This window comes from Aptenodytes forsteri, unplaced genomic scaffold (assembly GCF_000699145.1).
Source record: "Aptenodytes forsteri isolate BGI_AS27 unplaced genomic scaffold, ASM69914v1 Scaffold239, whole genome shotgun sequence".
Classification (NCBI taxonomy): domain Eukaryota; kingdom Metazoa; phylum Chordata; class Aves; order Sphenisciformes; family Spheniscidae; genus Aptenodytes; species Aptenodytes forsteri.
Genome location: NW_008794743.1, coordinates 207,223 through 234,347, shown reverse-complemented (window position 1 = coordinate 234,347; position 27,125 = coordinate 207,223). Strand labels below are relative to the sequence as shown.

Here is a 27,125-nt window from a genome sequence, read left to right as displayed (position 1 = left end):
GGCGGGGTGGCGCCATTTTTGGTCGTTCTCTTAGTTGTGAGGGAGGGAGGAGTGAGTGCGCTCTCCCTGGGGGAGGGTTAGCTTGTGTGTTTATGTATGTTCAGACGTGAGGAACAATTAAGTAATACACATCCACGATATGAATTTGGGGCAGTGATGTTTTTCTTTTTTTTAATACGAATAGCCCCACAAAGAAGTAATTCGGCTTTTTAAGCCTAGAGAGGTGAGTAGGTTTTGAATTAGTTTGTTTGTGAGGAAGACGGAAATAAATCTTTTCTCATGCCTTTCAGAATAGTTTGGGAAGATTGGCATTGTATCAAGCCTGTACACTGGAAGGGTTATATTAAAAAAAAAAAAAAGTTTAGAAGGTAAGGTCTGTGTAGAAGGCAAAATATCTCTTGTGAAAAATAAAACCAAGGTGGTTGTGTTTTTCTCAAAATTCCAGCAAGTTCAACCCAATGTTTGGTTTTAATTAATGAACATCTGGAAGTGTGTAGTTCCATCAGAATTCCTCTCACCAAATCTAGAATTTATACCCTGTATTAATGAAATGGTTCTTTTTGGACTGCGGACAACATGTGTGTTTTGCTATTGAAAACCAGTAGGGAATTAGTATATATGTAACTTCCATAAAGAGGGGATGTGGAAATGCTGTGTAGAGAGCCTCTTTTTTTTAAAATAAATAATTATGTTCTTTGTTTCTCAGGGGCAGATGTGGCCTTTAATTGCTTGTGTATTGCAATGCTCTTGTTTTGTGTTTTTGTTTTTTTTTTATTATCAGGGATATTTCACCAAAAAATGGCAGTGAAGTATTTTTAACACACAAAATTTATGAAAAATATTCATTGGCTCCGAGCCTCTCTGAACTATGGCATTTATCAAACAGGTATATTCTGTTATGTTATAATTTTGTGCTGTTTGTCATCATCCTGTTGGTACATAACCTTACTGTTTTGGGGGAAAGCTGCATGTTATCTGGTATGCAAGGATTTGTTACTGACTCCTTGGTCAAGCTTTACCTATTGTGAAACCTCAGAAAGCAGGAAGAGACTAGGTTGGGACCTCTGGTCTTTCGTGTCTTTTGGGGGGTAGAGTGGTATTTTGGGGGTTTGGGGATGGGGTTTGGGTTATTTTTTTGGGGGGTGGTGCTTGTTGTTTTTTGCTTTCTCTTATGTATACCAAAGAGGGATGAAGTTTGACCCACACTGTTAACTGGTCATGGTAAGGATCCTGTAACCCGTAAACCAGACCTAATCCTTTTTAGAAATTAATGCCTTGCTATCTGTCCATGTCTTCTCACTTTGTAGAAGGCTGACAGTAGTGTAGACTGAAATGGTTTTTACTTGTATCTTTTGGAAGTAGCCAACACTGTTTACATAGATCCAACATTGTCTTAGGTGCAGTGGCGATACAATTAATTCTTTGAGTAATGAAGAAACTGTATAGAGTGTTAGCTGAAGAATGGGAAATGAAATTATGTGAACACAGGTGGTACAGGTAGCATTGGTTGTGCAGTTTCGATGTCTTTTTATTTTCTTAAGTTGGGGAAGTAGAATCAACATTTGTTTCGCATAGTGAAAAGCATAGCTCGTGCTGCTGGATTTCAGAAGTTGGAGGACTGTATTGAGGCTATTGGGTTTTTTTAAGAAGTCATTAAGCTGGTGGGGAGGTACAAGTGACAAGTGTCTCACGGTGGATGAACATTCACACCACAAAGAATGCGGATGGGAGACCAAGGTAGCTACTGTGCTCTAAGTGGGGAGTTCAGCATGTGGAGAAATAATTTGTTGTAAAGGGGAATTACTGTATTTTTATGAACTGATGCTGAGAAGGCGCATTTGAAGGGAATACCTCTCTACATCACGTGACTCTCTATATCCCACATCTTTACCTAGAGAAGGCTTTTCTGGTTCATCTCTGTTGGAGCAACTTTCCTTGAACTGGCAGAGATGAGCACAGCCCTCACAGCTTGCTACTGGGTACTCTGGATATTACTGTAGGATTCTTCCTTTAGATGATGTAGAAAAAGGGTTTCTGGAGTAGACATGACTGCACTCAAGAGTGGAATTGTGTTCAGTTGTGTATGGTAGAAGTGGGTTTATAGCCAGAAAAGAGGTTGCAACCAGAAAAATTCAGAAATTGATGGAACTGGGTTGTGTGGCCATAGTCAAGAGGAAGAGAAATGGAACCTATTGGGGCAAATATGAAGGTAAAAACTGGAGGAAATTTGTCAATTTTTATATTGGTTTCTGATAGATATTTACTAAAGTGTATGTTCTCTCACCATAGAAGCTGTGAAGGCAGGTTGCTGATAAAATGAAGGGGAAAAATTTAAGCCGTCAGCTCAAATAAAGCATAATGCTGTAAATATGGACAGAAAAGCTCTGTCAGATTATTTTGGTTTGCACCCCGATGAAGACTGTGACAGCACTGCATGCTGAAATGATCTTGATGTGCTGCCATTTCATTCAGTGCTGAATATAACCAATTTAAGCTGCTAGAATTTCTTGATGTTCCTACATTGGCATATCTGAGTCAGCATCTTGTCGCTGCTGCAGCTTAATTAAATTTGCCAGTTTGTGCCATGAGGATGGACACATTCTCATATTCAGAGAGACAGCTGTGAAGTATTATTAAGAACTGTGGACGTGATACTGCTGGGTTTGAATAACACTCGAGATGTTTTCTACTGCTGAAATCGTATCTTAAAAATATGCTTTTTCCAAGATCAGCAGTTAATGTTCATTTTGTTAACCTTAAATATTTTCTCTCTTAAGAACAGTTATTTTAAATAGAACAGGGCTAAAATGGCCTTCATATACTGGAGTTGTTTTAAGAACCAGCTTTATAATGTTACTTCTTTGTTGTTGTTAGGGCAGCTAGGCCCCTTGCCTTAGCCCAATATTATTTTTGGCAACTGATTTCAGCATTGTTTAGAGTAGAAAATGAAACTCTCGAATTGTGTACTCTGTTTTTAGGAATTTCTTCATTGAAATCTGGAATTTCTATTGTTACAATTAAGTAGTTTTAATTTACTTCTTTTACAGTGAAAGAAAGGCTTTTTCTAGTTAAGTCTTACTCTTTTACTATCATAACTTTGACTCATAAGTTAGACCTTTCTAAGTGCAAACTGTTTCTGAACACCAGCCATCAGTGAATGACGAAATGTTGAGACTCTCTATCTTTTCATTAATGTTTCCAGAACAAAGAATCAGTTTCATATTTCACTTGCCACCTCAATATTGAGTATACAGACTAATATATACACTAATTTGTTTAAAAAAAAAAGTAATTTTTTTTTTCCATCTTTAAACTTGTGGCAAACCTGCTGTTGGTACTAAGGGTTAGTCTGATCGTCCAAGTGAAGTTTCAGAATAAGAAAATTCCTATGACATAGACTAGGAATTGGAATAGTACAGTATCTCACAGTGCATTTTGCTGGATTTGAAGTTTAGGCTTGCATGACTGCCTTTTATTAATTCTGACAAATATTAATATTTATGTGAGAATTGTAAGTTCTTTCATTTATTACTTTTCTTTCAGAGAGGCAAAGAAAAATGTGGCGGCATTGGCAAACTCTTCAGAAAACAGACAGACTTGTAGCATGCAGGCTGCAGACCCAGTTGAGGTGGAGGCTAAAAGCACAACTGACGATCATCCTTTTCCAGAACCTAGACTCCCCTATCCATTTACCTCTTGTTTGACTGAGAAGGAGCAGAAAACATACTTATATCTGATGACTAAGTACTCAAAAAAAATAAACCATTTTCAAGTTAATGCAGCAAGTCAAAGAGAGTTATTCACGTATCTGGTAAGTGTGCATATATGTACATATGAACATCACAGAGGGAGTCATACAATTTTTTTGTTACAAAGAGTTAAGGAAAAGGCAGCAAAAATATTTTTAAATTCAATTTGTCGTATTTTCCTTTTAACATAGTATTATGAATGGTAATAAAGGTTTAAAGTATTCAGGATAACATTTTTAATATAAATTGAAAGTGTATTTGGTTATTTCATTGAAAGTGGATGGGGTTTTTGTGGGGTTTTTTGTTTTGTTTTTCAGTAGTAGTCTAAACAACTGATGGTAAGCGTAGATCTTTGATAGCTGATCAAACACCCACCCACCCCCCAAAAAACCCACATTTCTTTATGAGAAGGAAGTTAAGAGTTGACCTTAATGTGATTTTAGCATTTCATAATGGCATGTAGCAGTCTTGTATAATGTTAGGAGATGGATACATTTTGATGTGATCTTTGACAGCACCCTGTAATGGGAACTTTCTTCATTAGCACGAGGGGACCTGTGCGTTCACCTTCTATGCTTGCCACATCAGTGCTTACGGGAGTAGAAAGGCACAGGTTCACACTTGCTGCTCAGTCTCAGCAATGTTGTTTAAATAGTGAAAGGCTATGTCTCATGTTGGTTGGAAGTATCATTTTAGTTGAATCCTGTGTAATGTAATTAATCAGCACGTGTTTTTGAGCCATTGCATTTGGTTTCCCATGCTTCCTTGTTCATGCTAATTCCCTTATTTTATGCTGTAATAATGGGAATGTCTTTCCCAGGCAAATCAATACCTACTGCGTTGTTGTTACTTATAATATAATTGCTTATGAAGTCAGAGCTCAGATATCTTTGTGGCTCTGTCATGTAAACTTGCTCCAACAATGTCTTGCAACCTTGCTTTTTATAAACCACCAGTGTATGATCAAAAGAAGCTTGCTGTTTGTTGGGGGGTAGTGTTTTGTTGTTTTGGGATGTTTTTTAAGGAAATGGGCCTTGCAAAATATTTTTTTACTTAAGTGAAACTCTGAACATATGCAAAGACTTGCCAAATTGAGCAGCAAGAGGAACCTGTGCCCTCCCTCATACCATCACCTGTACTACCTCTCTGGAAATTTTGCTGATTACATACCTAGCCTACAGGATTCCATTCTGTCTTAAAAAAATAAATTTTTCCTTCCCCCCAGCAAATGAAAGAAGTAGTAAACAATGAAATTGCAGAATTTATGAAATTTGCCCAGAACGCTGCAAAAAGCTGCGCCCAAGATTATGATGCCATCTCTGAAGATGCACTATGTTATACTGAGGTAATTACCAATACTGTGTTTAATTCCTTCTCTTCTTAAATAATCATATTGGAATCGTGATTGAGATACGTAGGCACTGCTCACGCGATCTGATGTTCCCTGAACTTCTGCTCATTCCACGTTGGGATTGAGATATGACAAGTTGCCATTTCCTTTATGCTGTGCAGCATGGCTTGGCCCACAGTTTATTGTAGCCAATAAGGTACGATATAAGTGAGGTCACTGAATACAATACTGTACAAAGATTTAATCATCAATTAAGTAAATGACATCTTTATATTTGGGAAGGGAGTAATTGCATTTTAAGTATGCTTTTACATTAACAAGCTGCTCCCAAATATACACTACTGGACAGAATGTTAAGTTTTCCTCCACAGCAGCATGTTACAAAGTCACTGTAATCAGAAGTTACTCAGGCTTTAACCATAATCATCTGCAAGTTCATGCTGTGTTACATATCCACTTTGATGATTCTAAAATCAAACATGAATGCAACCTTATATATTGTTCTTGGTTTAATAGCACATTTCGGGAAAAGAATTCCAGAATACAGGTTCGTTAAACTTTCCCATCAGTGGGTTGACTTGCTCTTGCTTGTTTTCCCCATAGTCTCTTGCCTTAACTGAAATGGCCTACTTATATACTTTCTGTTAAAATTTCAATCTTTCCTAGTAAGTGCTGCATCACTTTCTTTTACAGAATAAAACAGAAAAATAAATGTGTTTACTAGAGAGTAGAGCATTTAGTTAAATTCAGAAGGATTGCTTCTATTTCACCATAACACTTTTTATTACCTGCATTTTCATGCACAAGATAAATGTGTTCTCCCGTTAACACACGGTTTGGGCACACGTGAGGACAAAAATCTTGCTTTTTTTCCTAAAAATTGGGATTGGCTTTGTAATTTTTTATCTTACACTTGTGTCTGTTTTTCTAAGTGATATTGTCATCTGGTCACAAAATGTATCTCCAAACTTGAAGTCCTATTTATAGTTAAGTTGGTATCCTGAGTTAAAAATGAAACAGAGGCACATATTAAACAATACTTGCAGAAATAACTCGTTCTAGTTACTAAATAAAACATTATGCCTTAAATACATAGTTCAGTTATCAGAAAAAATTATGTTAGGATCTAGAGTTGACATGATAGCAAGTTTCAACACATACGGAATCTTCCTGTGTCTTTACCTTTGTGACTTTTACCCAGGCCTAGTGTAAATTAGGTAGTAACACAAAAAAGTACTAGTCCCTCTGAAAGTGAAGATAAATAAACTGAAAATAAAATCATTACCTGGTTAAGTACAGTTCAAACTGTACTAAAATTTTTTTTTTTATGATTGGTCTGAGCCTGTGTGCATACATTGTTAGCCTTGCGTATGAAGGGTTGAGGAGAATTTAGAATATGTTTCAGTTCTGATAGCAGTGATTCTAAGGTTATTATAGAGTCGTACTGTTATCTCTAAGTTTTTAAACACTGTCTCTAACTGGAAAAGTTGAACAAGTCTGTTAGCAGTAATCTGCTAAATATATCTGTATTCTCTACAGAAAGTATATGCAAATGCAACTTGCAATTGCAGAAAAAACTTTTCTAAATGAAATTCTTATGAAAGACACAAATGCATAAACTATTTTTTCTTTTTATGTTAGGAATTATTCCGTGCTTGTATTGGACATGTGCAAAAGTATCCTGAGTTTTACGTGCTCCAGGAGATCATGAGTATCATGGGAGGAAAGTTTCATACACAGTTGACCTTTAGGCTGGAAAAAAATCTTCTTGTAATGGTAATATCTTACATATACATCTTGTTTTGTTGTTATTTTCAAATAAGTAGAATTACATGTGGATTGTGTTATGCAACGATTCATGAAGTAGAATTACATGTGGATTGTGTTATGCACCGATTCATGTTTTTTGCAAGTATTATTCAGTGCTTGGGTTAGGGGTTATAATTTATAATTAAAATTGTTAATGAAAACATTAATGAAATTATTTTGGTAGTAAGGCTGTTAACACCCTTCACTGTATGTTTGCAATAAAAAGATGATATTAATATAACACTAACTTTATAATGTACCTCTATAAATTCTTAATATTTTTCATTATAAGAAGTGCAATGTTGGGTCAGCATGATTTCAGTTAAAGCTATTTTCTGATACTGCTTGATTTCTTCAAGGGTACAGCAAGACGTGGTAAAACAGATTTCCCTACCATGCCTGTTCAACTGCCCACAGATTATAAAACTGTTACATCTATTATAACTCCAGAAAAGAAGGCTTCTATTATGCACAACGTAAGTAGCCTTTTTACTGTCATTTTTAAGGCATATTTTGTAGAGAAGACCAATGTGGTTCTTTTTATGTGGCAGCATTAAGTTTCTTCTCTGTCCCCCGTCCCGTCGTGTGTGTCGTCCCCCCCCCCACAATCTTACACATCTTGTAGCATAGGAACATATACTGTATCATTATTTGTTTAGTATTTCATTTACAGCAATCACACTGCCCTCTTCAAAAGTTGGGTTATTACCTTTTGGACCTAGTGCCTCTTGAAAGGACTTCCTCTGTTCCCTCAATGAAACATTAGAGAGGTCCTTAAATTGGAACACACTGTCTGTGAAATCTAGGTAGAATTGTTTATTACAGTGGTGTTCTTTTTAAACTTCGCTTTGCAATTTCTAAGCTGGCCTCTCTGTGTGTGAGTGTGTATACATACATATGAATGCATGTAGGTGTAAAGGCTTCTGATTTAAGAAAGAAGTCCTGAGGGTAAGAAGAAATGCTTTAGACTGTCTAGTTTTCTGAAAAGTCGATTAGGTTAGCTTACCCTGGGAATTTATTTTGCTAAACAGCATAAACTCCATTTCTGAGTTGAACAATTTTTAGATTCCATTCCACCTTACCATTAAATATCTGATATTTCTGTTTGTGTTCTTCCACAGACAAAATCAATGAGCTTTTCATTCTATAGAACTCGTTTTTTGTGCCTGTTTATTTCAGATAATTTGTTATCCGCTAATTTAAGGAGTTTGTTCACATCTCAAAACCCAAACTTTCAACAGAGGCACTGTGATTGCAAAGACACTTTTGCTTAAGAAAGTAGCAGAGGTGACACAGGAGAAGGATACATACCTCAAGAGATGTTATAGCTATAAACAGAGAATATTTCTGATGATGTCTCAGGTGGCAGAAAAAAGAACATAGCTAGGTTTTTCTTATTTTCTCTCTCATGGTCCTCAGTTCTGGGCTTCCATTACCTTCTTAGTCCTTGATGTTCTCCTCCCACCGTGTCAGCATTCTTAGCTGCTTCTCATTGGAAACCTGTACTCATAATGTTTAATAATTTTATAATTTAAATTCTTAATTTGTATTTTACATGTCTTTATATTTGTTTTAAGATTCTTTATATGTAATCTATATTCAAACAACTGCGCAGTTTTAACCATATTTTAATGTTAGATGTCTTTATTGTGCTATTACTTAACTCATAAGATCTGTAATATGTGCGAGTGAATGTTTTTTTCTTCTGCAATGCACTCCCATATTTCATAATCATCTAAATTCCTATTCAACCTAGTAATTCAAATTAATAGGAATGAACTGAAAGATACAAGTTAAGAAGATATATTTTTCTCATGCTGCAAGATGGATGTATAAGATTCAGCCAGAAACGTTCAGGGGAATTTTTTGCTTTTTCATTTGATTCTGAAGCCTAGCACGGTGGTGATATTTGGGCATTTGGGGGCAGAGGGGGTTAATCTGTGTTTGTTTGGGTTTGGGGTTTTTCTTACGAATTTAAATTTATGTGTGCCTTTCTTAAAAGCCTTTAAAAATTTAACTTTTTTTCTGTTTAGGATATTAGTTCAGATTCAAATGCAGAAAAACTTGCTTTGAAATACTGTCCTCAAGTTGTTTTAAGTAATCAATCATTATTTACTTTACTGAATAATCATGGACTAAACTACAAGGAACAATGGGAAATTCCAGTTTGTATTAAAATGATCCCTGTTGCAGGTATAGTATGTTTTTGTTATAAAAATTACTTTTTTGTCTGCAAAGACCTTTATATATTCTCATAATCCTTTTCAAGTTGACTGAAGAACAGGAAATTAGAAAATCCAGTAAAACCAACTGCAGGAAGGTAGGAGGTAGTCTGGTTTAGTTCACACAATAATAGAATAGTTTAATTTTGGTTTTATTTGAAAAAGAAAGAAGCTAAGGTTAATGAAAATCATAATTGTAATTATAAGCTCAGATTTTTACCTTTTCTGAAGAAGCAGCGCTCTAGAATGCAGCTGTAAGAAAATAGTTTCTCTTAAGTACTTCAATGTTTTTAATGTAAGGAATCAAACAAAGTAATAAAAAATGAGTTATTTAGTTCACACATCTTAAAGGGCAGAATTCTGAAGTTAATAGTTTTCAGCTGTTGGCTGGTAAGGAGTCAGGGACCTTTGTGTTGTAAAGAAAAATGTTTAGTTCAATCGAAGTTATTGTAAAAAATGAACTTAAAAAAAGCCATTGCTGTAGTTTGTCCTCTGTTTTCAAGGAGGAAAGCTGATAGCAAGGTCATTTCGTAGTTTTCTACACCTTGTTCCACCTTGTTACTGAGAATAGTAACAATCTCTAGAGGTATCACCATTAACATTGAATTTGGACATACGGGTATTTTCCACTTGGGGGGAAAAAAATATCAGTTAAATGTCCTTTTGCTTTTCAAAACTGTAAGCTCTGATTCTTGGAAAGAAAACAACTGCATGAAGCTGTTAAAATTACCAAGTGAACGGATTTCAATAAGCTAAAAAAGAGAAATTCTGAAGTTTTATGAAAAAACAAAGAGCAAACATTTTCTGGAATTAAAAGGACCTATTTACATCATAAAATAAAAAATAAATAATTAATGTCCATGGAGATCACTTTTCCCATTTGCAACAAAAAATGTTTTGAATAAACTGATTAACTCATCTGAATGCTATACTCCTAGTTGTCAAGCACTCCATCAGTAATATGAATATAGATTTCCTCTCTTGTTATGGTTTTGGCTTGTTTTTTTGTTTGTTTTTGTTGTGGGGGTTTTTTTTGTAATACACTAGGGTTTTTTTCATGATGAGTATTTATAATGATTGTTGTCTTGGAATGTCTGTGTTGTGTGTATTTCACACAAATTTGTATAGCAGACTTCTGGATCGTAGTAAATAAGCTGTCAAATATCTGCAAACCTCACAAATTTTGCACTTTCCTACGTGAAATTAAATTACTTTATCTGTAAAGATATGTCTGACTCCTTTTATATCAGCTTTACATTTTTTAAACTTAATTTTTAGATCCAAAGTTAATACCTAAAGGGCATTCAGAATATTGTTAGCAATATATACTGTTTCCTGAAGCGTTTCTCCTCTCCTTCCTTTTCCACTTTTCCTGTAACCCACCTCTTGCATTAATGAATTTTTTTTCATCCACGGGTATTTTTTTTTTCTAAAACAGTGATAGTATGTTCACCATGTGCCTTTGCTTTCTGTATGATACTGGGCAGGGTATTGCTGTTACTTCTGGATGAATCTATGAATGTTTCATGCGTAAGTGTGTTAAGGTGTAAACAAAAGAGTGGGACAGCAGAGCCTGGACATAGTTACTGATTAGAAGAAATATAACTGCTCCCCATCACTTTGGGGCAATGAGACTTTTAAAAAAAAAAAAAAAAAAAAAAGTTCATCAAAGGAAGAAAAAAGATCTTTTTGGAAAACAATACATTTGATGATATAATGCAGCTTAAGGAATGATGAATTCTAAATTCTTATTTTACAATTCTCTATTTAGAACTGCATTTAAACTATGATCAACTGTTAATGTGGTGTGTATTGCTGCTGCAGGATCCTAATAATTCACAGTGTATCTGGACATACTTTTGTTTTCTGTCGTTAATGAATGAGAGGATAGTTTTTCATTTCTTCTAGTGTGAATGTGGAATGGATTTGACCATAATTGGAAGTTGAAAAATTTATTTTTTAAGTTATACAACAGTCTTTTTTCCTTTCATTTAATATGTACTCAATCTCTTTCTGTTCTTGAAAAGGTAGCAAACCAGCTAAAGTGGTTTATGTTGATTCACCCCTGCTGAGAAAGGAAATGACAGTAAGAGAGAAGAACCAAATCTTCCATGAAATTCCAATGGACTTCCTAGCAACTAAAACGTCTTATGTTTCAATTTCTGATGTATTGATGGACAAACCAGCTGAGGACAGTCTGTTTCAGTGGGATGTATGTAGCTTCACCTCTTACTAAAAACAAACAAAAAACCAAAAACCTATGTTATAATTCCTAAGTTACTTGTTCTGTGATAATGAAGGAAAATTTAGGTTTCCTGTTGGTAGTTTTTCTGCTGCTGAGTTATGGACCCTATGTTTTAAAATGTCTGTTTAGTTCCTTTAAATGCTTCTATTACATCGGCATCTCGGCTTTAATCTTTACTTCATTAAAATGTATTTTGATCAGTTTATTTAAGTGGGAAAAGTTTTACGAACATTATTTCTCTTTTGAAAGACGTTTCAACTCCTCGGACTTAAGATATTCAGTGTTAAACACAGGAAACTTTTTTTTTTTCAATTACTGTCCTTATCTCCCAACAGTCAAAATATGGATTACATCGGCATCTCGGCTTTAATCTTTACTTCATTAAAATGTATTTTGATCAGTTTATTTAAGTGGGAAAAGTTTTACGAACATTATTTCTCTTTTGAAAGACGTTTCAACTCCTCGGACTTAAGATATTCAGTGTTAAACACAGGAAACTTTTTTTTTTTCAATTACTGTCCTTCTCTCCCAACAGTCAAAATATGGATACTAGAACATTTTTCATGTTTTCAATTTGACAGTGTCTCATTTGTGATTAACACATTCTATTTCTTGGTTTGTTTGGTTTTTATTTTTTTTTAATATTATTATTTTTTCCTCCCTGTGTTAAGATGTCTTCTGATACCTACCAGTACAGGAAGATTCCTCTTCCAGATGACACAGGGATGGACTTCGATGATGATGTTACAGAACTGGAAACTTTTGGAGCAACCGTCAAGCTCTCAAGAACGTCTAAAATGGAGAATACTTTTCCTACAGTTAGTAACACAGCTCAAGTTTTATCACATGGCCTAAAAATGGGGAAAAAAAATACATCCACCATAAACAGTGGAGGTGAAGAAGAGAAAAACACCATTTCTGAGCAAGGAGTTTCAGCATGTGTCAGCACGCAGCTTCCATCGTTAGATGGCATTCTATACTTCAGCCCTGAAGAAAATTCATCTTGTACAAGCTTTAATTCAGAGGAGATAGGACTGAACAAAGCACAGCATGTCATGACCAAAGAAGTGTCAGGCAATGAAACAAAATTAAATACGCTATCTAATGCTGTTAGTTACAAGAAGGAGTCTGATTCTGCACAAAAAAATGAGACTTATACTTCTTTATGCAGCAGTGACACGGATGAAGAGCGTTTGATAATTGATACCGAATGTAAAAACACTGATTGTTGCAAAAGGACTGTATCAAACACTGTTTCACATACCTCAGCAGAGACGGCCAGATCACCTTCCCCCACCCAGATTCCATTAGCAAGCATGACTGATTGCTCAGATATCATGGATCAGGGAAAAAATGCCTCCAGAAAGCCTATAAGAAAGTTGTCCAAAGAATTTGATCCTGTCGGACAGATTTTGAAAATGCAAACTGAACTTCTCAAGTCACCTTCCCAAAAAGCTCATGAGCAGCCAGTAGTGAGCTGTGATAATTGTAATGCTTCACCAGCCCATGTGTCTCAATCTCCAAAACCATTGGTGACCTCTAGCACAGAAACTGTGCCAGCCCCTGCCTCAAATCCCAACGGCTCGTCTAGAAATACCTGGACTTGGCTTTTTCAGGGAGTGCCAAAGAGTAAGTAATTGTGTACATTGTTTAAGGAGGAAAATTTCAAATTTTCAGTAAAATTCAACAGAAAAACATTTTAACTCCTTCATCTGAAGAACATCCTAATAGTACCTGTTACATTTATTTAGAGATGTGACTTAATTTTTTTTTTTTAACAATTCCTTCTATGTGTGAGAATTACTTGTACATATAAGGGAGCATTTTGGGAGTCATTTGTCCACAGAGGTGAATGTGAATGTGAAATATTGTTTTACTTTAGTGAAACAAAAAGTTGTTATACGTGAGGTTTTTAAGCAAGGAAAAGAAATAATTTGGTAGTGAAATGAGTTACTTTTCCTCAGAAATTCAAATATTTGAGTAGTCTGGTCTGCAAAAATAGTTTCTTGTCAATCAAAAATATGAAATTAATTTACATTTTCTGTAGAAGAAAAATTAAGCAAATTATGCAATTAAAACTTGAAAGAAAACTTGAAATTTGGGTGTCTTAGTTCTGAGATTCCCAGTTCAGTTGCTGTTTCTTAGCTCCTAGCAATCTTTTCCAGAAGACTAATGAGGACTCACTACAAGCCACCTCTACAGGTTTACAGGCATTTAGCTGGAAATTGAACCTGTGCTGCACCCAGACCTCAACCGAGAAGTCTTGAAGGTCCTAGGGATTGTGGACTTTGAGGTTTTTCTCACATGCCTGAGTTGTTTCTGAGCTCTGTACAACTGAAGTTAGAAGCACTTTATTGTGTTAGGTAAATTGACAGGAAACCAGACAGGTTGCATCAGGACAGATACTCTTTTTCTCAAATATTTAATTCCAATGAATCAATGCTTTTGGTGGGAAAATGTTTTGCTGGTATTTTCTGACTAGCTGTGCATTTGATCACCTAGGAATTAATCTTAATTAACTACTTAATCTGTAATGGAAACAGTTAACACAACTAATTCTGTTTTAGTTGAAATTTTGTTATCACAAGTAGTCACTAAAAGACGATGTCTCCTCCCTCAGTTTGAAGGGTTGAGCAGCATGGTACTCTTTCTATTTCTCCTTCTCTTAAAAAGCCAGAGTATGGAATTCAGGTGTTTCATAATAGTAAATATTTTTTTTTTAAATAGAGGTAGTGAAACCAATATTGCTAAGATGCTTGAAGTGTGACTGTGAAAGAACAGAAAGCGTAATTCTACAAATTGAAAGTTCTATAGCAAGCAGATAAGCCTTTATGCATGTCTTCTTTGCAGAAAGCCAGAACTGAGTTAAATATTTTACAACCAGAAAATTATTTCTGGTCATTTGGATGATAATATCTCACACAGTATACATTTATTCAAAGATGCACTAAACTCTAAATTTAATGTTAAATGTATTTATTCGTAGCACTACAGCAAATACCTATTTGTAGTTGTAGTTTTGACACACATTTCCATATATCTGCAGGACAACAAAACAGAGCTGAAAAAATTTTCAATAAATAATCTTAAACAAGTTGGAGTTTATTCTTGTTTATTTTAAATGTTCTGTTAAAATACCTCTAAGGGATGCAGGGATGTTTGTTAACCTACCTCAAAGCTGCACTTGGAGATCTAAGAAGTGTTTCTTTTGATATGCTAGTATTGAAATTGAAGTTGAAGTTGAATTGAAGCAAACTCAGTTTGGAACAGAAGCTTATGCTACCGTCCAAACCTGAGGCTTGAGTTATTTCAGTAACTGACAAATGGATGGCAGCTCTCAGTTGGCATTCATTGTAAATAAAATTTTTGTCTCCTTTGTGCTTGAGTGACTGTGGCTTAAAAACCAGCCTTTGAACTCCATTTGTACAAGAATGGAGTCTCACAGCTCTGTTTGTATAAGAAATATAATGATTAGGATAAAATATGTGGAATATTTAAAAATACACTTTTTAAAATTTATATCGGACATTTTCCAAATTTCATTTTTTTTTTAATACATAAGTGACTTCTTGTGCCTAATGAGATGGTTTTCACTCCAAAATCTTAGGAAACAAAACAGATCCTATTAAAAAAAATTAAAAAATATTAAAAACAAAAAAGTCTACTGCAAGAGGAAAAAACTAATTAGCTTCATGTTAAAGAATGTGCAAGCTTGTCATTTCCTGTTTTATGTATTTTCTATAGGAAAGCTGCCAAATGAACTTCAGATGCTTGAAGAAGACCCTTCAGAGTATAAAGCACCTCAGGATGGCAACCTTGTGTACAAGCTATTCAGTTTGAACGATCTGTTGTTACTTGTGCGTTGCAGTGTGCAAAAAGTGAAGTCAGTGCCACGATACCATAAAAAGAAAAAAGCGCAAAAGGTACAGATTCTGCTTTTAGCTTTTTTGTTCCGTTTTTTAAACAGTTGTGCTCAACTGGCATCTCTGGGATTCCCAGTCCTTCATAGCATCTGTGTTTTCACTCAGACAACTAGTACATTTAATTGTAACTCCACAGTGTGTGTCTTTTAAGTAAATATTTGTTGTAGGAAGAGAGGGAAGAATGACTTGTGGTCTCTTTAAACCTACTTGATTAGAAGATAAGCAAGTGTGATTCTGCATTTCTTACTACAAATGCATTACAGTAATATGCATAGGTAATTATACTCATATAAACTAATGTCAGGTTGAACTATTCTTAAAAGTTAATGCAGTAATTAGGGTTTTGGGCCAAGGCTTTGAGAATGTTCATGATCATAAATACTTTCAAGCAGGATTCAGCCTTGCTATTATGCCTAGTTAAGCAGAGAAATAGGAGATAGAATGAACAACAGAGGACACATTTAAAGATAAAAAGAGATCCTATTCATTCTGCTTGAAAAGACTATGATATACATCTTAGCAAATTGTCTTGAGGAATAAAATCCTTTAAATGCAGATGTTATCTGAATATTCCATGAAACATCAGGAGAAGGAAGGCTTATTCTGGAATCCTCAGCCATTTATTTTTTCAAGAGTCCTCTGAATCATTCAATAAATTTGATGTGGTATCTCCCTCCCCAGAATACCAGAGTTATGGTAGGCAGGCATTTTGTGAGGTGTTTGTGCTTTGTTGAAATGGAAATAGATCTTTGTAATTCTAATTACTTGCTAAGGTTCTCTGCTCAGATTCTTATTTTGGAGAAATACCATCTCTTTGCTATTGATCCACTGTTTATAAATGCCTGTGAATAGCTGCTTAGTTTGTTCATCAGAAACTGAGCACTGTTGTTTATTTTTGAAAAATCCTGCTGAAATTCCACTGTGATTTGTCAGTGAGAAGAGGCTTATATTTTCTCTGTTAGTGCAAAGGTTAGCCTCTAGTGTGAGAAGAGGCTTATATTTTCTCTGTTAGTGCAAAGGTTAGCCTCTGATTTCAAATGAGAGTCCAAACGTTAGGTTCTAATTTCAAGCGAGATTCTGACAAGGGGAATAAATGGCAGGATTCCACTGATAATAAGCAAATCAGAAATATAATAATGTATTTTTTCTTAAATTCCTGCAGAGGGCAGTAAAGCACAGAAGTGTGAACTTCAAATTAATTTAGTTGCATGGAAAAATTACTTAGTGGCAAAGCTTTATTATTTGTAAAAACTTGCCTAGGCTTTTTTTTTTGTCCATTTCACCTTCCTCTATGTAGAGTCTCTGTAGTCCGAAGTTTGTACTGTGGGTTTCATAAAATGTGAGCCATCACAGAAAATCTGTGAAATGTCTTTGTTGCTTCAGCTGTAGTGGAAGACTATGATGATTATCAGCTACAAAATATAGTTCAGTTGTGGACATTTTTTGGACAGCAAGTGCTGATTTTTCTTGTACCTTCACTTTTATAGCTTACTCCAATATTCCTGTTGCCAAAACTAGAATACCAAGCCTATTACGGTGTTGAAGCTCTTACAGAAAGTGAAGTATGTCAGTTGTGGACAGAGAGTATGTTGCATTCTGAATGCTTGTTTTATATTGGTAAGTTCATGTGTTGATTTTTGCTTAAGAAACAGGTATGTCTGAATATTCATAGAATAACAGAAGAGAAAAATACTTATCAAATGTATATTCCATATGTCCTTATTTATTTTAACTTTCTAACTTCGGTTTTCACTTTTATCTTAAATAAGCGCTTTGTCTAAAATTTCTGTTGGGTGATGAAAGAGGATATTTCAACTTTGGTTTTAGGTGAATAGCAGCCAGTAATCTCTGTTTTCAAGAACTGCATTTATTTGCCTTTCAAAGACAAACGTGTCTGTAAGCATGAATTTAGTTCTCTGAAGTTAGTAATCTTCATGACTTAAAGTATCTTTTGGTTTTGGGGTTTTTTGTTTGGTTGTTGGTTTTTGTTTGGGGTTTTTTTGTGAGTCATATAGAGAATGAATTATTGCAGGAGTGGTAAAAATATTTCTTGATTAAATATGAGCTGTAAATATATCTTATCATTTTGTGAAATAATTTTAAATAAATTTGTTATTACATACCAGAATAGAAGACGAACAGAGGGTCAGATATGTGGCTCAGAGGATTCTGATTCCTTGGCCTTTGAGCTTGCAGTATAAGAAAAGGTCAAACGTTACTTATTTTTCCTTGAAAACAAGCAATAATGTTCGTATTTCTACACTGATGACATGTAGACAGATAAGATACAAGAGAATGAGGAAAAACAAGCAAGACAGGGCTAAACCAAGTTCTGTCATTCAGAAATAAGAGAAATTACATGCTTTGAAAACAATGTACATGTGTCTCATATCTAAGGTACTGGAAATAATTTTCTGGCTTTGCAGAAATGAAATTCTTAACAGGAAGAAGGAAAATACTTAGCATAAGTTTGTTGAAAACTTCTTTCCATAGCTATGATATTCCTCAGGAGTCTGAACACTGGATGATCTTACTTAAACAAACACATTTTCCAGGTTTTCAATTGTCCATCTCTAACTGATCCATGAAATTTAATTTCCTGATATGTGATACGACTTGAAACATCCCTGTCAAAGGGATGGTCTTGATACTCCGTGTCCTGTATCATGTAGCAGATTGAAACAGGAGATAATGTAATAGAATCTATGAATGAGAAATAACATACATTCAGTGAGAATGAAGCAGGAAACTACAAATCTCGTGTAGAAGAGATGACAGCTGTAATTCAGAGCGTGGAAAATAAAAACACAATAAAGCAGGGATAAAAAGCATGGAAATGTTAGCAGAAAGCTATCTTACTTGTAAAGGCCATTTATCCAAAGTCACATAAACCAAGCACACTAGGAATGCAGTGTTCTAAGGAAAGTTTCACTAACAAATGTCCTGTAGAAAATGCTGTATTCATGTTTGTTCAATGACATTTTAAATGTTAGGAAAGTTTATGTCTATTAGGATATATATGTTCTGTAGAGAAATGAAAACGATGCATATAAAAAATTATTTTAACAACCCTTTTAGCATATGGAGAGCTCTCTGATACCAGTTATCCCGTAATTAATAATGTTTTAAAAGTGGTTAGTCAACATGCATTTTAGAATATGTTTGGCACTTGCTACAGAGTGAAGGCGATCCCATTTGTACAGTGAATGAATGTTCTGCAGTGGGAACTGCCTCGCTTTCCTGTTGTAGAAAAGATTCTCTGTTTTTTATGGTTGTTATGGCAGCAGTTGTGGCCTGTGGTTGCCTAACCTTTCCACTTGTGCACTGAATTACACTTTTGCTGTTGGTGGCTCACGTCATAATACTGTCTTAGAAATGCTGAGTTCTCTCCTAATTTTTACATACAAACTTTGCATCCTATCATAGAATTATAAGGTTTATGTGAAATTTAGTATATTTGAGGTGATAGTTTCGCTGATTACAGCTATCTTTGTCTGCTGTCCATAGTTAATGGAAATTATATTTCTAATTTTAAATTTTAAAAGCAATATTTGCTGTATTTTTTCCCTTCTCTAAAAAAATACCCTCACAAAGATAATTATGTACACAGTTCTCCATTTCTAATTATATCTTAACGTACAGTCCTGAAGCATTTCTTCTCTTCTTTTTTTTTTTTAAACATGAAGAACAGTATATTGAATTGCACTGAAATTTAACCCCCTGTAGGAAATTTTATCAACATCTTTATTAACGTTTCCAGAGTCACAAGCAGTGTGAGGAAATAGTGAAACTGTAGAGAGAGGGCTAATCTGCTTACAAAGTACACAAACTGAAAGAATGCAAGTCTATCTAATCTCCCATCAGTTACAGCATGGCTTGTGCGCAGAAGTTTGCAGACAGCTCATCCAGCCAACACCCCTTTTTATAGAGGCTCTCAGGAGTGTAGGAGAAAGCAGGCTGCATGCTGCAGGAGTTGTTCTGGCATAAAGAGCCCTCCCCTTCTGATACAGAGGTTCCTCAGTGTCTCCTTCGTAGATAACCTGCTAGCCGTGAGACAGGCACGGAGCCCTAGGCTGGCAGGCTTCAGCGGCCTGGCCTCCAACATGCTGTCTCTGTTCGCATGCTTGGGAGAAAAAGTCGTTGGCATTGAGAAACACTGGTTATTCCAGTGGTGTTTGTTTTGTCAGCTCTTGGATGTGCTTCTTCCAGCAGCAAACCCTGGGGTCCACAGGGGTTCTCTTTTTGCGTGCTCCTAGGAAGCACAGGATTACTGTATGGGTTATCACTGTCCTGCACAGTAAATTAGTACTCCCAGTGTGTGGGGCAGGCCCCCTCCCACCACTTTAAATTTTTTTGTCTTTCATTAAAAAAAAAAAAAATATATATATATAGTAGTAGTCTGCTACAAATACAGAGTTGGACTGTCAGCATGTCACCAACTTTTGATACTGACAGAATATGTGATTTATTCAGGTAGGCAAATTGGGTACTGCAGATTTTTGGTACCGCCATGTACTTTCTAATAGAGGTAGGTATAAAGACATACGTGGAAGTAAATGATCCATTTTATGAAAGAGCATCTACTGCAGCTTTTAATAGGAAACTGTTATCGTATTCTACTTAGGGATTCTTTTTGCTCTCATTGAGAAATATTGGAACGTAGCTGTGAAATTCTGCCTTTCATTTTGTATTTTTGGGGAGCTGTGAAAAATACAATGTTGCAAATGTCCTGATTTAGTTAGATGGCTCTTTGCGACAGAAAGCTTTGTCCTGAAACTTCAGGGACAATTCTCTAAGAGTGACAATATCCCTGTATTATAGACAACTTAAAATGGGGTGAATGTCTCGTTCTTTTTCATTAATCTGATACCTGAAAGTAAGAAGACTACTCCTATCATGTATTTGGTGTAAGCAGAAAGACAGACTTGACTTCTCAGATCGTGCTATAATTTGAATTATTTTAAGTGAAATATCATGTCTTACAACAAAGGAATTTTTAAATCAACCATAGTAGAGCCATAGACTTATTGCTCTTTTTAAACTTACCCCACAGTATGAGTGTGGAAGTATGGAACTACTGTTTGAAAACTGTGATTACTAACACAGTACCTACAACTTGCATTCTTGTTCAGATAGTCCTGAGACTGTATAGATCTTAAGTGAAGCCTCTGAAGTTGAAGTTTTGAGCATGAGCAGACCTCAGTATTAAATTGCTTAGGACTTCTTGGGTCTTGAAAAAACTTAATTCACTGTCTCAACAATCTTTTGTATTGCCAAATAAGTATGGATGGAAAGTTCTTTGGACCTTGGTCTGTGCGCCGTAATTGTCCAGCATTGCTTTTAAGTGTTGTATCGCTCTGTGTGGCTGAGGGAGGAATCTCATAGCTCAGCGCAGTGACTCAGCAGTGCTGCCACCTCAGGAGGTGAGAAAGAAAACAGAAGTGTAACTATGGCCTCCTGAAGAAATTGCAAGGTGTGATATTAAGTTGAATTTTTTATTTTGTATGTTGTCAAAGAAGGTAGTGATTGTTTGCACAAAAGCAGGGATATCATCAAACAAACTTGAGTGCTGTCCTCCTCTTGCTAGTAGAGCACCTTGCTTCGTTGTTGATTTAAGTCCTCTTGCTACTCAGATAGGAAATCCTGCATCTGCAAAGGGAGTAATCTCTGTGACGTGTTTCTAAAATAAGATACTTGTACTTGATCAAAGCAGTAAATAAAGTTGTGATAAGCTGTGCTGATTAATAGGAACATTTTACCCCGACCATTATTCACTTATTTGCATTAAGTGCCTAAACAAAACTTACTACAAAAAGAATAGTTTACCTTCACTTGAATAGGATAATATTGGCCTTTAAATAAAGATTATTTGAAAAATGGGTTGGAAAGAAGTACTTACTGTATGGCTAACTTACTGAATGTCAAGTGTTTTCAATCAGTCACTTCTCAAATATAAGATACAGTAATATAATTTAGATATGAGTAGTTCATAGATTTTTTTTTCTCAGCTATGCTGTCGATGAGTTTAGAAATGGAGAAGTTTCTGATTTGAGGAGAGGCTGATAAGGAATGGAGAAAACAAAAAATCTGTGTTTATAACGACTTCGAGTTTCTTTTCCTCTAGTCAGCAATGCAGAATATTAAATCTAGCTGCTTAGTCTTGCACAAAATACTGATATCAAGAAAAGTAACGAATGTACAGTGTTTAAAAGAAATTAGTTGTCCTGGTGCATTTTTTAAAAATTTGTTAAAAATGAGCATTCTTAGTTGGTGGTCTTGCATATCACATAACAAATTGCTAGTAATGTTTAGCTTGGAATGTGAAACGCTTTGGTTTAGCAGTTTTAACTGTACAACTGAAGCATTTACGCTTCCTGTGAGAGCAGATTTGTAGTAAGGCAGTAAATTCCACTGAGTAGGTCGTATTTTATTATGCTGCCTTCTCCTCATCCTCCTTGTGGGAGCTGGAATAGAACAGATTTCTATGAAAACCTCAACATGAGAGAGAACCTGAAGGTAAGGCACGGTCACCACATCAGTGTACAAGCTATGCTAATGATCTTTATTGCTTATCAAGTGAAAACGTGGCTAAACTGTTCTTGTCAGCCTTTACTTTAAAAAGGTGATGAGGAGAGCTTTGAATTGTTGCTCCTAGCTATGTCAAGGACAAATAGTCTTTTAACAATTTGCCATGAACAAGGCCTGAACTGTAAATTGTAATTTTTCAGGAGAGGAAAAAAAAAAAATCAAGAGACGAAGGTACAGAATCCCCAGAAAATCAAATAACACAATTGTTCGTATAATGTATCAGCATAAAAAAACAAGTATATTAAATTTCTTGTAAAAGATAAACTTTCATGATCTGTCCAGTGAGGAAGCATAGTGATAAGGATCAAAAGAACTTGAGAAGATACAAACTAACTGATGAGATTAAGGCCATGGCAAAATGAGGTTGGATATCCCAGACATCACCCAAGATGTAAGATTTGCTGGAATTATGGGCATCTCCCTGATTTAGAAAGACAGCCCAAATACAGATGTCTGTACTTAAAGCAGGTATATGTTTTACTTTCTGTTATTGTACAACATTGATAAATACTTCTCACTGTTCTATGCTGTGAAAGAACAAAATTTTTTATTCCTTTTAAAATGCATTAGGTCTGCAAATTATGCTTTTGCATTTGTTCTCTTTTATTTTTAGTGTATTAATTGGTTTAATATTTTTCAGGACGTATTGATGCTTTTACATCAAAGCTTATTATGCTAGAAAAGATTTCTCCAGAAATTTTAAGAGAAAAACTTGGATTGATTAAGTGAGTATTTTTAGTAGGCTTTTTAGCAATGAATTGGAAACCCTAACAAGCGTTGCAAGTTACTACTTTTGTAAATTTTTTTTCTTCTTCACAGGCCTGCAAATTCATTAAATATACTTCATCACATTTTGAAGAAAGTGTCTGAGTAAGTGCTCCATTCTTGTTCATTGTATTTATTTGCAATGTTACCCAGGTCATCCTATTTCTTCTGTAGAATGCTTGTCTATGCTTTGATTTTTATTTCTTCAGATACAGGAAATATTTTACAGATTCTTTTAGGTGTAGCATAGCATAATGCAGTACTGTGTAAAAATGTGTTTAGGATTACAGGTTCTGTATAAGTGATGCAAAAGAATAAGAACTTGATTTTTATAAACCACTTACTTGAGAGAGGAGATTGGACACTTCTGAGCTGATTTAACAGTTCACAAGAGACAGTTGTAATATTATGTATGTAGGCTGACATTTAAAATTTGGACTTCTGTTTTTTGTTAGTCTTTTTGCTTAATCTGTAGAAATAATACTGTTTGTGTTCCCTTCTGCTTAGCTTGACTTAAAACAGCATATGTCTTTGTACAACATTGCAACCTTTCTCTTGCTCCTTCCTTTTCTTTCTTTATTTAGCTACTTCAAGGCTTTCGGTCTGCAAGTGTCTTTTAATTTTTTTTTTTGTGGAGCAGGTTTCTTGCACTGTGTGTGAAGCCTCTTAATTCGAATTACAGAAGAGCTTTCCCGCACTTGATAATTTCTGTAGCTTTGTGATTTGCAACTAAGATTTTTGATATGGGCAGTTGGTTGACATTTATCTTCCTGAAAACCTGTTTAATCCGGCATGTATTTAAAGCATGTCTGTTCCTTGTGTCTGTGTCCATATATGCATTATGCTTTGTAAGGCGCTGGTTAAAGAATTATAGTCTGCTAAATATGGATGTTTTTCAGTGTATGTTTTGTTGAATATGACGACAGTCTTTACATTGATGATAAATTAGTTCATTATGAATACATTATAAACGCATGAATTAGTATGTATTTATCAATACAGTTTAATTTGTGGGATTTGTCTATAGTCTTTTTATTAAACAGGGACTGATAAGTAAATATCTAAAGATGTTTTGCTTTTGCATTAAGAACTTAGCTATCCTGATCAAATGAAACAAAAGAAAAACATTTAAATAATATTTTTCGTTTTGAACTTTATCTTTTTAGTTTGCAGGAGGGCTCTTATTTATTGACTCATGCTGCAGGAGATTCATCCGTTGGAATCTACAAGAGTTCTCTTGACAGGACGACAAGAGCATCATATAACTTACATAAAGCTCATTGTGATCTGCCTACTGTACCTGCCACCCTTTCGGTCCCCTGGGTGCCACTAGATCCCAGCCTCCCTTTGCCCTATCACATGAATCATGGAAGAGTTCCATGCACCTTTCCACCTGCACCCCAGGAAGCCACGTGGAAACAGAAGGTCAGTATCACACTTGATGGAAAAGCAGATTAGCAGTTTCGAAATAATCTATTTCAGTCCTTTGGATATATAGCTGATATATTTATCTGTCATCTTTGTGGGTCAGAGAGACCCTTTAGAGTTCTGGATCCGCTACCAAGAATAGGAATGCCTTTTTCCTGAAAAATATTTCAGGTGAGATTCATCTCACCTAGCTTTAAACATTACAGTATGGAAAAACAACGTTTAAGCTCGTTGTGCTGTTAACAGAGGGAAATGGAATATTTTGCAAGATGCATCTCCACACCAGGGTGGGCCTCTTAAGTAGATTGTAGGACTCATGCTGTAGAGCTGTCATTTTCTCTCTGATGACTGCAGATCTAAAGCACAACTGTGGACAGGTAAAATCAGGTAAGGTGAATTCTACTGTCATGGTCTATTCCATTGAGCTTTTATTGTAGTTCTCTGTGATACATTAAATGGTGGGGGGTTTTTTAAATACACTTCCCCCCCCCCCATTTGATGGCAAAATTCTTTCAAAATGAAGTTTTGCATCTTTAATATGAGCTAATAATACTTTTGGATGGCAAAAAGAATGTAGCATTTGGCTTAATTAAAATCTTTCAAATTTATAGGCTTGCAGTACAGCTGAAACATACAATATTTGCATTTATAAGGATTTTCTAATTTTGCCTCTGTGATGGTGCTTTTTGTTGATATACTTTTTCTTCAAACAATTTCAGGAAGGACATTTTAACCTGGTTTCCTGTTTTTTCAATCCCACTTCCATCTCCATTTGTCCCTCTGTCTTTCCCCCCGATCTCAAAATTTTGAACTTGTTGGGCTATTTCAGCAGAAACTGGCATGTCTTGGAGGCCTAAGATATTGAATTCTAACCAGCTTAGTGAAAATAAGTAGTCAGGTAGAGTAGAGGGATCCAGAGTAGAGGGATCCAGATTAGTGCTTCCTCTGTGGGGACGGTAATGAGCATTCAACTGTAATATTCGATACCTGAAATGTCATGCAGACAAGAGAGGTTGTAAGCAAATCAGCCACACAAAAAAAATATTGTCAGAGCTTTTACATTTCTAGGTGTGGGATAATCGTATGGCTAGACAGAACGCCAAATGTCGTGGTTTAACCTCAGTTGGCAACTGAGCATCACACAGCTGCTTGCTCACGCCCCACCCCCCCAGTGGGATGGGGGAGAGAACTGGAGGAGTGGAAATGAGAAAAACTCATGGGTTGAGATAAAGACAGTTTAATAATTGAAATAGAATAAAATCCTAATAATAATAATAAGAAGAAGAATATACAAAGCAAGTGATGCACAGTGCAATTGCTCACCACCCGCCGACCGATGCCCAGCCAGTCCCCGAGCAGCGGCCCCCCCGGCCAGCTTTCCCCAGTTTATGTACTGAGCATGACGTCCCGTGGGATGGAATGTCCCTGTGGCCAGTTGGGGTCAGCTGTCCTGGCTGTGCCCCCTCCCAGCTTCTTGTGCACCTCCAGCCTTCTCAGTCGGTAGAGCATGGGAAGCTGAAAAGTCCTTGACTGGTGTAAGCACCACTTAGCAACAACTAAAACATCGGTGTGTTATCAGCATTGTTCTCATCCTAAATCCAAATCACAGCACTGTACCAGCTACTAGGAAGGAAATTATCCCAGCCGAAACCAGGACACCAAATGACGTTACTCTTTACTGAAAGTTTAAGTACTTTCCTCAGTCCCCTCATGCCACTCTTTGAAATCTTTCATGTCTTAATTTATTGATTCCTGATTTCAGCAGCTAGGGTGGAGCATCTTACATCTGTTCTTGGTTGTTTGTAATTTTAAATGAAGCTCATGTAGGGATAACAATGATTCTCTGCAGCAAAAATAAGGTTTCCTTTTGGCCCCTTATGTTAGCTCAGTCAGACAAATTGCCATTGATTTTGCCATTGTCTCTGGTTGCTCTGAACTCCTTCACCTTTGAGGAAACTTTCATTGCAATTCAGGTGGCTTCCCTGACATACAGAAACTTAAATTCTCATGGGTGTGCTGTTCCCTATACAGTGAAACATTCATAACAATATATATGCAATACCGTTTCTAAAATAAGAGTAATATGTTGTTTTGTGTAGAGACTTGTGTAGATACTTTGTCTAGAGGCATGGGGGTAACTTAACTTAGGAAAACACAATTTCTGTGTCTCAGACATAAATATAAAATCGTGTGTGGATGGCTTACTCGTTTTCACTGAAAATGAACAACCTCACACAGCATTTATATTCTGCATTTCTTCAGAGTGCAGTTAAATCTAAAGAAATAAAATGTTTAAATGTGATCTTCCTTCCAGACATCATTAGGATAAGTAAAAATTAATATAGCCTAAAAGTCACTAACATCTGGGTTTTGTTGCTGTTGTTTTTAAAACAGAACAGAATTTATTACGAGAAGAATAACTAATTGTCTGTATCTAAAGCAACTTTTGATAGAAATTTTGTGGAAATTTTTTTTAGGAATCCAATCTGCTTTGTAATTTATGCTGGTGAATAAGTGATGCATATCATGCTTTGGAAATTTCCCACAGATCCCACTCTCACCCCTAATGTTTTGAACAGGTAGTATGACACTTTTAAAAAGTAAGAAAAGTTTCAAGCGTTATTTATCTTCAGCATAGATTTACTCATGTGTGTAAAAGCCACATGCTAACTATGCCTAGCTTAGCGGACTGGGGGATGCTTTTTAGGCCCAGTTATATGTTTTAGCCACATCCTGACTTCATATGAGGGCAAAATAGAGTTGTGCATAAGTTCCTAATTACGTCATACACTTTGGGTTCTGCCAGAAGGAAATCCAGGCATGTGGGCAAGAAAGAAGCAGGATTGGTCAGATCCCACTGGTGACAGGAAGACTAGCTGTGCCTGTCGCCCAGTCCAGATGTGGCCTCTGAGTCTGGCTGGAATGACAAGAAGTAGAAGGCAGTTCTCTGAGGGTAGTTTTATATGTTTGTACTTAATACAGATTTAAGATTAATAATTCTAGTTCTTTTTTTTTTTTTTTTTTTTTGTTATCTCCCCATATTGT

General features: G+C 35.7%; 1 protein-coding gene across 1 annotated transcript in view; it reads left to right on the top strand.

Annotated features, from left to right (window-relative positions):
- Positions 1–786: 786 nt before the first annotated feature.
- Positions 787–27,125, top strand: part of ICE2 (interactor of little elongation complex ELL subunit 2) — a 27,348-nt gene continuing 1,009 nt past the window's right edge. The window contains exons 1-13 of the mRNA XM_009273986.2: positions 787–886; positions 3,544–3,811; positions 4,975–5,094; positions 6,742–6,876; positions 7,269–7,385; positions 8,943–9,102; positions 11,159–11,343; positions 12,048–13,005; positions 15,121–15,299; positions 16,787–16,916; positions 22,528–22,612; positions 22,707–22,757; positions 23,819–24,077. Coding sequence (XP_009272261.1) covers positions 3,605–3,811; positions 4,975–5,094; positions 6,742–6,876; positions 7,269–7,385; positions 8,943–9,102; positions 11,159–11,343; positions 12,048–13,005; positions 15,121–15,299; positions 16,787–16,916; positions 22,528–22,612; positions 22,707–22,757; positions 23,819–24,077 — 2,586 coding nt within the window. The 5' untranslated portion in view covers positions 787–886; positions 3,544–3,604. The remainder of the gene's footprint in view (positions 887–3,543; positions 3,812–4,974; positions 5,095–6,741; positions 6,877–7,268; positions 7,386–8,942; positions 9,103–11,158; positions 11,344–12,047; positions 13,006–15,120; positions 15,300–16,786; positions 16,917–22,527; positions 22,613–22,706; positions 22,758–23,818; positions 24,078–27,125) is intronic.